The 12,719-nt window shown below is 40.8% G+C and overlaps 1 protein-coding gene across 1 annotated transcript; it reads right to left on the bottom strand.

Annotated features, from left to right (window-relative positions):
- Positions 1–72: 72 nt before the first annotated feature.
- On the bottom strand, positions 73–2,490 carry LOC101162045 (F-box/LRR-repeat protein 14). Its single transcript, XM_004069697.5, has one exon. The coding sequence runs from the start codon at positions 1,940–1,942 to the stop codon at positions 731–733; it is 1,212 nt and encodes a 403-aa protein (XP_004069745.1). The 5' UTR covers positions 1,943–2,490; the 3' UTR covers positions 73–730.
- Positions 2,491–12,719: the final 10,229 nt, after the last annotated feature.

The following is a 12,719-nucleotide window of genomic DNA, read 5'->3' as shown; positions in this document are numbered from 1 at the left end:
AATTCTAATGTTAGCCTTTTCCTAAATTCTTCATGTGCAACATATTGACGACCATTAAAGAGGAAACAAATATATATTTAGAATCTTTATTCATAAATATCACTACAGTATGAATATAAAATGTCTTTAATTACTGTTTTCTTAAACATATACTCTTATTATTAATGGAAGCTCTTCAGATTAAAAAAAAAAGATGAAGTTTTTCAGTATTGCATATAAGTCTCAGAAGCTGTTCATCACTACACCTTACTGTAGACAAGAGTACAAAACAATACATATATTACTTCCTCGGGAATATAAAACAACCCACTGTACACAGGTAAACAAGGAGACAGGTGCCAACTACTCACTTCAATTTGAAGTACAATTTAGTCATTTAACGTAAAAATTATTTATACACACTCGAGTAGAAAAAAAAAGATTAAAACTAACATTTTAAGAAAATCTCTGGCCTTTTGAAATAAAACTTCCTTTGAATGTTAGAGTACACAGTCTTACCTTGTGTTCAGTGACTATAGGCACTCCTGTTGAACAGGTGAGGTAGCAAGACAGAAATGTGCACAGATGGTGATTTAACCAAAAAAAAAACAAGAGAACATGACCAAACCAAAGGCAGATTAAATGGAGTAGAATTGTTCCAGTGAGTCCCTCTTCTAATGAAGTCACAGTTTAAGAAGTCAAATAATGGATGGATTAAAGCAGACTCTCTCTGAACAAAATACAGGAAATGTCATCTCACTCTCTCGCTGTCAGTCATCTGCCACAGTCCCAGGTTCAACACTTTAAGGCATGGGAGCTGTGTTATCCTCTCCAGGCCCCTCTTGGTGATCTTGGTACAACCATACAGATCGATCCCTGTCAGCTGGGTCAAGTGGTCTGCGATCAGCTCCAACCCTTTGTCAGTGATTCGCACACACTGCCCAATGTTCAGAGTCTTGAGTTCGTGCATCTGCCGCACCATCCTGTTGATGCCGTCGTCACTGATGTGACAGGAGCACAGCGACAGGGACTTGAGCTGATACAGCCCCTGGGCAACGTAGGCCAGGCTTTGGTCTCCGATCTTATCACAGAAGGAGACATCAAGCCCAGACAGCTGGAGAGAGCCCATGGCCAGATGCATGATCCCGGTGTCGCTGATGTTATCACATGACCTCAGGTTCAGGCTGCACAGGTGGGCCATGTGGGACAGGTGGATCATGCCTGCATCTGATATGCCTCCACAGAAGCTGAGGTTGAGCACTTTGAGCTTGTTGAGGCCCTTGGAGACGTGTTTGAGAGACAGATCCGTGAGCTTTTGGCAGTCCTGCAGGGTTAACTTCTCCAGGGACAGGCACCCTTCCGCAGCGCTGCGAGTCATCCCGGATATGTGTCCGATGCCCACGTCGGACACATGCCTGCAGCTGCGCAGGTTGAGGCTCTTGAGTTTGTGCAGCCCCCAGGCAATCAGCAGCAGGCCCGTGTTTGTGATGTTGCTGCATCCTCCCAGGTCAAGCGCCTCCAGGTTTTTGAGGTATTGCGCAATTCTGCCCAAGCTGGAGTCAGTGATCTGTTTGCACAGGCTGAGGTTGAGGAGCCGCAGGGACGGGATGTCCTGCACAAAGGCATGTCCGAGACCATTGTCTGTGAGGTTGAAGCATCCACAGAGGTTAAGGCTTTCGATGTGCGGCATTCCTTGGATGACATAACTCAGACTTCGCCTCAGACTGAGGATCTGAACTTTTTTTATCCCCCTGGTCTGCAAGCTAGGGAACAGAGACGGGTTTGCTCGTCGCAGGTGGAGCTTGGCTTCCACCCCCCTCCACACAGACTTGTGGTAGGACGCGTCCCTCCAGGCCGTGCACACTTGTGCTACTCTCCCTTTGTCTTTAACGTCCATATAACTGAAAATAATGGCCAGAATTTCCGGGAAAAGGCACGATATATGGGTCTCAACTTCAAACATGGCTGCGAGTTGAGGCCTTTCAGCAAGGGGAACTGCCTTCGAGCCACCGCACGGTTCTTTTGGCTTCGCAAAACTTCGCCTTTGAAGTTGCTGTCCGGCCCGGCAACGTTAGCTTCCACCTAGCCACAACAAGCTAACTTTAGCTAATTAGCTTTAATCGTAGCCTCTCAAAAGAAGCACTCATCTTTACGCAACTAAGTACGCCGTTAAAACAAACAAAAAATAAGGAAAACATAAAATACGAAAAATGCGCAGACCGAAAAACTTAGTTCGTAAAAAGAAATACGTAGTAGATAGCTAGGCTAACCACATCAGGTAGCTTCGTTAGCTGTTCGAAGTTGAAAGCGACAGAGCTGCAGAACTTTTTCCTTTGATCCCAGTCATCTCGAATAAATGCCAAGCAAACAAGCTGGTCAGAAATAAAAATAAAAAAATCTTTTAAACGGAATTATTTTTTCTTAACGTGTATTTCCAGCAGCGTCGGGCCATCCCGGTCTCCCTGCCACTGATACGCAGTCTGTACAGTAGCGCCCGGCTTTTTAGCGCCTCCTAGTGGTGATTCCGACTATTGAAACTAAAAATGATTTGGCGCAAATTAATTGTTGGATCATTTGTGGTTTAAGCTTTATGTTAGTTCTGTGAAAAATTATTTGTGGTTTAAGCTTTATTTTATTTCTGTGAAAAATCATTACATTAATTGTTTTGTTTCATGCATTTCAAATAGTCGAATGTTTCTGTGGTCTTATAAATAAACAAACAAATGAATAAACAGCTTTAAAAAATGAAAGTAATTTAAACAACAAAAAAGGTCAAAAGTATTCACATGTTTATGGGGAAAAGCTTTAATGTGGAGTTTTCAGCAATGCACCGACAACTCCACACATTCACATTTATTGACACTCCAACACAATAAGTGGCGGTATTGTACCTTGTCACGGGTGTGTACCGCCATTTAAACCAAAAGAAGAAGAAGAATCAGAAACCTCAATCAGTCACACTCCAGACTCCACTATGGGCAAAAACCAAAGATCTGTCTAAGGAGTCCAGAAACAACATTTTTGACCTGCACCAGGCTGGGAAGACTGTATCTGAAATAGGTAAGCAGCTTGGTGTGAAGAAATCAGCTGTGGGAGCAATTATTAGGAAATGGAAGACATACAAGACCACTCATAATCTCCCCCCATCTGGGGCTCCCCGCAAGATCTCACCCTGTGGGGTCAAATTGATCATTAGAATGGTGAGCAAAAATCCCAGAATCACACAAGGGAACCTAGGGAATGACCTGCAGAGAGCTGGGACCAAAGGCTACCATCAGTAACACTCTACGGTGTCAGGGGCTCAAACCCTGGAGTGCCAGACGTGTCCCCCTGCTAAAGCCAGTACATGTGCAGGCCCGTCTGAAGTTTTCTACAAAGCACTTGGATGATCCAGAAGAGGATTGGGAGAATGTCCTATGGTCAGATGAAACCAAAATAGAACATTTGGTAAGAACTCTACTCGTCGTGTTTGGAGGAGAAAGAATGCTGAGTTGCATACAAAGAGCACCATACCTACTGTAAAGCATGGGGGTGGGAACATCATGCTCTGGGGCTGTTTTTCAGCAAAGGAACCGGGACGATTTATTCGTGTACAGGAAAGAATAAATGGGGCCATTTATTGTCAGATTTTGAGTGAAAACCTCCTTCAGCAAGGGCATTGAAGATGAAACGTGGCTGGGTCTTTCAGCACGACAACGATCCCAAACACACTACCCTGGTAACGAAGGAGTGGCTTAGTAAGAAGCATTTCAAGGTCCTGGAGTGGCCTTGCCAGTCTCCAGATGTCAACCCCATAACATTTTTTTGGAGGGAGTTGAAAGTCCGTGTTGCCCAGCAACAGCCCCAAAACATCACTCCTTTAGAGGAGATCTGCATGGAGGAATGGGCCAAACCAGCAACAGTTTTTGAAAACCTCGAGAAGACTTACAGAAAATGTTTGACTGCTGTCATTGCCAACAAAGGGCATGTAACAAAAGGTTTAGTTGAATTTTTGTTACTGACCAAATACTTATTTTCCACCATAATTTACAAAAAATTCTTTAAAAATCAAACAATGTGTTTTGTGGATTTCTTTTTCTAGTTTTGTCTCTCGTAGTTGAGGGACACCTATGATGAAAATTACATATTTTGAAGTGGGAGAACTTGCACAATTGGTGGCTGACTAAATACTTTTTTGCCCCACTGCACGATAGGACCTCCTGCAGTTAAAACCTTGATGCCTGAATTTATTTTCAAGTATGAAAAAATACGTCACTTAAATTGTTGCTTCTACTATGCTAACTTAAAGCAGTTTATGCATTTTTGCATCAATAAACAGTAAGGGGTTAAATATGTCTGGTATAGTACTCAAACAACTTCCACAGAAACCAACTAATAATAACTATTACAGAGATGCAAAAGCAGGAAAATGTCATAAGAAAATGTAATGGAAGTTTGACTTAAAGTCTGGATGCACAGCTCTACTGTAAGGGTGACAGTTTTAGTCAGACATCGAAATGTTCTCTCCCTGAAAGTAAAACATTCAAATTAGCACGTGTTTGCATCTGTTATCTCTTCAGTTCAGGTTAAATTTTGAGCCAACTCTTCCGGCTTATGGATTTAGAAAGCTCTTCTTCTTTTGTATAACCTTATACCACATGTATCAAACTCACGATTTTATAAGTAAAAAAACAAATGTTGGAATAGGCACCAGGGTTTTCTCCCAAAGGGGACCGTAATGTTCAAAGGCGCAGGACTACATTCAGCCAAACTGTGGTGTCAATCAGTGGCACACAGTTATGGAATACGCTGCCACAGCATATTAGAAACTGTGAAAACTACCCTACCTTCCAAACAGCTCTTAAACAATGGCTGAAAAAAAAAAACAGTCCTGCAGGCATTAGTTATTGTTGTTTTTCTTGGACTTTTTTGTGTAACCGTTGAACCTTTTATCTTGCCTAAGGACAACAGATGAAATTTAGCTCCTGTGCTAATAACTCTGGCACATTTATGTCGAAGCAGCTGCTGAAACATTGTTTAATATACACTGTCCTAGTTCAAATAAATAAATGAAGGAATGAATAAATAAAATGTGACCCGCCACGGCATTATACGTGGCCCGTGAGAGCACAAAAGTTTTTAATTTCTTAAAATAAGATTGTTTTTTGTTGATTACATATTGTTTATGTGTAGCTGCTGTTGTAATTATTCAATGTTTGCAGGTCTTATGTGTGTATGCAGACAAATTGTTGTCATCAAACAATCAGTTGGATGCAAGGCTGTGTGCAGCCTTTTTTTGTAAAATGTTACACGTGTAACACATGTTCTTTCTAGCTCAGTTTACAGTCTGATCCTTCATTAATGGAGTTATGTGGGTTTTATTAAGCGGACAAAATTTAAAAGGATTTATGCTAAAGTAACAAACAAACATGTTTTCTGTACAACTGTTATTGTAACTTTAAAAAGTTACAATACAGAAATAATGAGTAATTTAACATTAAGGAGTAGTTTAGTTTCTTTTACATTACATTTAGTTACAAGTATAAGTTCTATCTGGCCCTTTGAGGACAGCCACTATGCTGATGTGGCCCTCAGTGAAAATGAGTTTGACACCCCTGCCTTATGCCATGGAGGGATCTATTTTCCTTAATGTACTATATGTCAAAAATTGATTCAGCAATAAATATTGGTTTTACCAACTATGTTTAAACAAGAAATTGATGGAATGCACTGAATTAATTTGACAACAAACTGTAAAACAAAAGCAACATTTATCACTGGCCAACTAATCATCTAATTTCCATTTGACCTACTATGATACAAAAGGTAAGGAAGAGCTTTTTTGTTAAGTAAAACAATTAATTAAACAACTCATATTCCAGACATAACTAAAAGTTTTCCCTCATTTGTTCCTGGAAGAGGTTTTGCGAATTTCTGAATCAATAGTTTCACATTTTTCCACCTGCAGTTTTAGTGTATACTAGGTATGCATTGATGCATTGTCCCCTCGATAAAGTTCAAACCTTGATTTTGGATTTTTTTTTTTTTAAATTTGCGTATGTAGTGATGAAGAAATTCTTTTCTGTTGTCTGATGCAAAGCCTGGTGTCATGTAATAAAACAATAAATAATAACCAATTTTCGACTGAGAATTATATCATCCCTCATGCATCCATGCACAAAAATAATAATAATAATGAAATTTCCTGGACAAGGATGCACCAGTGTAATTCTCAATTTCAGATTGTTCAAGAATGTCATAAAACTGTTGTCATTTAGCTACAAGTAGGTCCTCCATCAATAGGAGCTGTCCAGAAATAAATAGTCAAAAAGGCAAATTTTTTATATTAAATCAATTCTCTTCAATCAAATTAACACTAAATGAAAACAGAACAATATTGATTACATGTTGAAAATATTGCCAGTAAAAAGGAAAAAATAATAATCTGAGATTGAAACTCTGCCCTTTGGGAATGTTTGACACTGTGACTCATGGTGCCACATTTATGTTTTCCCAAGCATTACCAGGCAAAACAGTCACTTGAGATGAAGCAGAAACAAAGAGGAGTCTGTCAACAGAGTCCATCATCATGCACACAGAGAGACGACTCCCCTGTCTCTTCCTTTATGAGCCCACTATGCATGAACGTCTTTGACACGGCAGCTGAAACGAGGCGTTCACTGACCGGCTCGCCTCTGGGAGCTTGGATGACTCACAGCAGGAGGTTTTTCAGAATTTAATGGACAAGTGAGGTCAGAAGTATCAGAAACATAAAATCCATGACTAGTTTTTACACTGAAACTAATACAACACATCTTTTGCTGAGTGTATGATTTTGAAAAAGCACACTATAGAGGGGTTGCTGTTGCTGTATGAAAAATCTTCAACTTAACATACAGTCTTTACAACTAAGGACTTGAAAAAATCCCCACTGAAACACCTCAGCTGTTATTTAACTGGGGGACCCATGAAAGCAGCTCCTTGGTGGTCCACCCCCTCAGTGTGTGTCCTTTTATTTTCTCAGTCTGACCAGTGACAGGGAGAAATTCATTGTAGTTTGAACCTCCACTTCAACACTTGGAGTCAGCTAACCCACCCTTTGCAGCAGCACACCCTGAACAAATAAATATCTACAATTCCTGGAATATTTCATGGCTCCTGTCTGGCTCTGGGCCTTTGAGCCACTCACAATCTCCACCCCCCACCCCGAACCTTCATGACATGGAAAAGCACACAAGTCTGTGGCTTTTCACTCTACAACTTAAGAACAAGTTCTCAATGTAAGGCAGCAAATAATGCATCCCAACTTCTGCTTAGAAATCAGGTAAGTGGGATCAATTTTACTCCAGACGCAGATGATGAGATTCACTGAGGTAACAAAGCACATTCTAAAGGATTCTGCACACTGTTGGTTTTTTCTGGTGCCCTCTGTTCACGGATGACCTCCACTCCAAAGTCACTTCTGTCAAAGAAAATAAAACCCCTTAACAGTCTTTAAAAAGCATGTGCAGATCCCACATTGATGTTTCTCTTCAGACTGGATGAGAAAAAGTCCAACCCGGGTGTTGGTTGGTTGGAGGCCGGCCTCAGTCATCATTCTTCCTTTGGTGATCGTGACTCATTTACTCAAGTTACCAAAAGCTCATAAGCTTGACTCATTTTGTGTACCTTCATGGCGTGAGGCTTCTGTTTAAGGTTTTACTTGCGACATATTCTGAAAATAAACATAAAACAATTATAATGAGAAGGAAAATGACAATTTCTAAAAAAGGGAGAGAAAAAAATGTCTCCAAACATGCATAAAATTGGGCATAAATAAAATGCAATTTTACACACTGCTTTTAAAAGGGCAACACCTGATGGCATTGTTTGATTTAATGCTAATTTTTTGAGATTATTAGATTGCTGGACAACCTGTTTTGGTGTTGGTTTCTCACACTCCACCTGCTCTCAACTTTGAATGAGACATTCAGAGTCCAGCAGAGGGCAGTACTGTTTGTCAAAAGAAGAAAAAGAAGCTCCTCTCCTTATCAATCATTATCTGTTCAAGCTGTCGCTTCAACTCCTTAAAAAAATCTCCAAGTTGACAAGGAAAAAGTTAGTTTGTCTGCTTAGAACAGGTCAGTGAGGCAAGCTATTATAGGCTAAAGAGGAGGTTCTGGGTGACGGAAAGGGAATGAAAACTAAAGGCAGGAAGAAAGATAGCGAGGATGGTGATCCCCCTCTCGGCCTCCCCTGTGGCCGGGCTTGTCTCTGCTAATGACCCTGTCTGCTGGCTCACGGAAGCAGATGGTGAATTAACTCCAATTAGCCCACTCTCACCAGATCTTCTCTGACAGCTCACCATGCACACGCACACACTTCAGAGGACATTTCATTCATTTCTAGAGGACATTCTATTCATAACTGGTTGTGAAGGCCTAAAAAGGTTAATATAAACCCATTTACTGTTAGAAAAATGTGTAGTATTTGTTTTCCTGATAAGAAATGTGAGTCACTGCACTGTGGTAGTGTAAATTAATTTATGTCTGTATGTCAAAATTGTCACATTCTTGAATATTTTACGAATCTCAGTACAATGATAAAAAACTAGTATAAAATAATTAGGTAGTCTTTGAATGCAGTTGAAAAAGATCTGCAGTGAATTTGTTTTAAAGCTGTGAAGATTTTTTTTTAAATCAGAAAAATAAAAAAAAGTAGAAATAAAGGAGCCTTACTGTTTTCTATCATCAGTGCAATTTTACATTCTGTTGATCAAATGAAGAAGTATATGCACGTGTTTAAAATGAAAATAATGCTTTTTGTGTTTTTAACATGTTCTTGTGACATTTTCTCTTGATGGAGGACATACATAAGAAAATTAAGCTTAAAATTTTATCTTAAAAAAATCTTTATTCAAATTGTTGTGAACTAGGAGCAGATGAAAAGATGTTGTTGGAAAAAGCTAGTGGCTTGCCGTAGAAGTTACTACGGCAAGCTGCTGCTCTGAGAGCGGACAAATAGATCCATGTACGCCTTCAGTTTCCTCTTCAGCTGGCATCTGGCTCAAAACTGCACGGCTGGATGATTCCAATTTTGGTCGCTATTTGCACCGCCAATGTTAGGTTGGGATTGTGAGACTTTAATTTGAGATGGTTTGACCTCTTGCTTCTGTGACTGCTCATCATTCATGCCGTGCACTTTCTCTGAGGGACTGAGCTCATATCAGACAAGGTTTTGTGCGCATGTTTGTGTGTGTGTAATTGATGCTCACAAAGTATGTGATGCTGCTCAGTCATGTGCTCTCACAGGTCAGTGTGTGTGTGTGCTTAACAGGTGTTCTAAAAGGACTCCATCTGGGAGCCTGACCAGGCAGTGACCTCTGAACTCTCCTGTAAACAGAGTCGGCATGTGTTCGGCGGAGGTCAGAAGTTCAGCTTGTGGGCTGATAACAATGACAGTATCGAACATAGCTGAGCTGCAAAAATAAACAGTTCCGTTATGCTATTAGCAGGCCGGTTGATGAACCTGCACACCTCTGCATTGTACAGCTATACGCAGCATCTGCATGTGTGTTTGTCTATTCAGATGCTTTGATCCAGACATCAGAGCATGGAGTCAGAATGGACAGCAGCTGTCTGCAAGGGCTGCAGACCCCGGCAACACAAAAGCATTGTAGCACCAGCTGACCTCTGACCCCGGCACATTTAATGTCACACAGTGTTGGCAGAGCACGGATTAAGGAAGACCTCCCATAGTCTGTAAATCTCCCCTGTTCTCATCTGTGCTCTTGCTGTCATGACACTTGAGTGAAAAGACGAGTGGCACTAAATCACTATGTTGAGAGAAAGATCGGGGGAGGAGATGGCTGGCTCACACACTGCGATAAATAGGTAGTGAGATGTCTCAAGGGGAGGATGTTTGTGTTTATGAGTGAGCGAAAAAAACAGGGAGTCAGGAAGGGAGAACCGAAGGGCGCTTTCACACCCGCAGGTTGGATTCACTTAAAAAAAATAAATTCCCAGTGGTCTTTTATTTATGATTTCAACGCAAATTTTAAAAACGGTCATTTTCTAGGACATAGTTTCTGCAGAGCAGCAGTTTTTCATTAGAAATCTACCTCAGGAATTTCTTGGGACATTGGCACGCAGTAAACCTGCGCTCACTCCCATCATGTCTTTGCTCACATGCTGTCCTACTAGCTTAAAGTCCCTTACAACCCCAGCCTAACATTCATGGTAATATTGTAGCAATATTGTAGCAATCCAACCGTACAGTTCTGATCCAAATGCCAGCTCAGACAAGGAGAACGAAGACGTACATGGATCTAGTCGTCTACAAGTGGATGTATCAGAATGGAGCGGAGCAGGGAGCTTGTGGCCTGCTCAGCGTGTTTTCTACATCCCAATACGCTTTTTCAAACAGCATTTTTTTTATCTGCTTTTGATTCAATTTAACTAAAGAAATAATCAGAAATGTAATTTTAAGCTTATTTTTTCTTTATCTATGTCCTCCATAATCAGACACAGCCTGGGTATATAGATAGATAGATAGGGTCCTCAAGAGTGAAGAACTCAGTTCACTGTTAGATGAACCCACGTTTATATTTATTCATTGAACCTATATTTAACCAGGTAAGCTATTAAGAACATGTTCTTATTTACAATAACGACCTGTGCAGATTTGAAGGGTGTAAATTACACAATTACTGCATGTTACACTAAGGTAAATAAAATGCCAAATACCGTTTGACCATCTTGATCGGGCAACATCGCCCCCGAGTGAGCAGCATTTGGAACTGCACAATTATTCCAGGCAGTTCATACTGTCTTTGATTTGGTATTGAGAGTGCCGTGCGTAAAAGCCTACCAAAGCAGACTAACAGCCTACTCATAACATGCTAGTTGAGCCATGCAAAGCTCACAGCACCACGGGTGGTTGATTGCTGGCTGTATTCATAATCTCTTTTTACCGTCGATGTCCAGGCACAGCTAACAAGCACAACAACACAGCGTGTTTACCTCTTCTTTTGGCCAGAAGATCTGCCTCAGCTCACGCTTACAGCACCAAACCCGTTTTAAAGTCGTGGGCCCATACTGTGAGGTGAGCCTGCATCCGATGCCACCGTGGCATGGCAACGGCACCAGAGCCATCACAGCTACCAAAGGAGCTGTACTTTGAGGCCACTTTGCTGAATCCCTTTTGGGGTCATGAGGTTGCTGGAGCCAACCCAGCTACTGTGGGGCAAAGGTGGAGTGCACACTGCACAGGTCTGTCACAAGGCAACGCAATCACACCTGGAGGCACTTTAGAATGTTGTATTAACTTATGAAGCATGTGGGAGGAAGTTGGGATGTCTGAAGAAAACTCACTCATGAACAAGGAGAACACAGACAGGTTTGGGATTTATGCTTATATAGCCTTTCATTTGAATTGGCCAATTGAACATGCATTGCAGAGAGCGGTGTGAGTGTAGCTTACAAAGGATTGTTAACCCTTTATTGTTTTAGACACTGCATTCCTTTTCTTTGGGTGTGCCGGGGTTGTTTTTTTTGCAGACACTGCTCTGTAAATCCGTCTTCAAGTTAGAGTAAAGTCTGGACTTTGTCATTGTATCAGCACTTTTCTATTATGCTTTTTTGATAATCTCCTGTTTCTGCGGCAACAAAAGATATCTAAACTGCTATCTTTCATGTGTTTATGATGGGCTGCATGAGGCTCATCTATGCTGTGCTTGGATTATAGGTTTTCTTTATTAATCAACTGTCTGTCCAGCTAAACGTTTCCTAATATTTGTTCAAATGACTTTGAGAAATCTTAAAGTTGGTTTGAATGCAACTTTGTAAAACTTTCAGTGAGTTGGAGTTCCTTATTTTGTGTTTGACAAGTGAACTGTTCTGGGTGTTCCCTGTTTTGGCAAGATAGATGGATGGAGTTTTTTTAATTTTTTCGTCTTATTATTTGCTCCATCCTGCTAACTGAATCTTTCTTGACCTCTGCCTCAATTATTTTCCAGGCGCCCTCTACAGATTTTCTGGTATATTGTGAGTCTCGTCACATGGACTAGCCTCAGGTTCATGAGTCTGACCTCCTTTCCCATTGAGACCTGCTGCTAAAGAGACATTTTCTAAGTTTTTTGATTGTTCACCTTGTCTGGTGCCTTGACCTGAGTTTTTCTGTTTTTCTCCTGGAATCCTCTGAGACCATAGACATGTGAGCCTTTTACTGAAGGGTAAGATTTGTTTGAAAACTTGGATGTGGACAGTTTTATTGCTAATAAATAGGAAATTGGAGACAACCCACATTCAAAATCTTGTTGTATAATTGATAAAAGTTAAGTAGCTTCACTCATTTGCCCAGCTCAATCCTTTAAACCCCAAAACCAGGTTGAATGTTGTGCTGCAAGCACAGCTCTCCTTTGGAAAAAGCAAATGCAACAAAACTGACTTAACATTAAAGTGATCAACTGTTAGAAGTTAGAAGAACAAGGAGCTGCAGGTTCTGTTGAATCCTCCCACACAATCTTATCTGCCTTTGTTCGTCGTGGTTCTTGTGCTCCTAAAGTCTCTCTGCTGATGTTTTCTGACTGATTACATCAGTGGAGTTTCGTTAAGTGAAGTACCGTAAATTCCTGGACTTATTCTTTCTTTGTATTTATTTATTTTTGCTTGGTTGAAGAGCTGCAGCTGCCTCCTCAGTCATGAGATGAATCGTTCTCAATGCTAAATGAATGACTCTGAATTGTTCAAAAGTCTCTCCCAGATTGCTCCGCACACTGCAAA

The sequence above is a fragment of the Oryzias latipes genome, chromosome 6, assembly GCF_053564925.1.
Source record: "Oryzias latipes strain Hd-rR chromosome 6, Olatipes_Hd-rR_3.1".
NCBI classification, from domain to species: Eukaryota; Metazoa; Chordata; class Actinopteri; order Beloniformes; family Adrianichthyidae; genus Oryzias; species Oryzias latipes.
The sequence above is the reverse complement of the archived record's forward strand: the minus strand, read 5'-3'. Positions and strand labels throughout refer to the sequence as shown.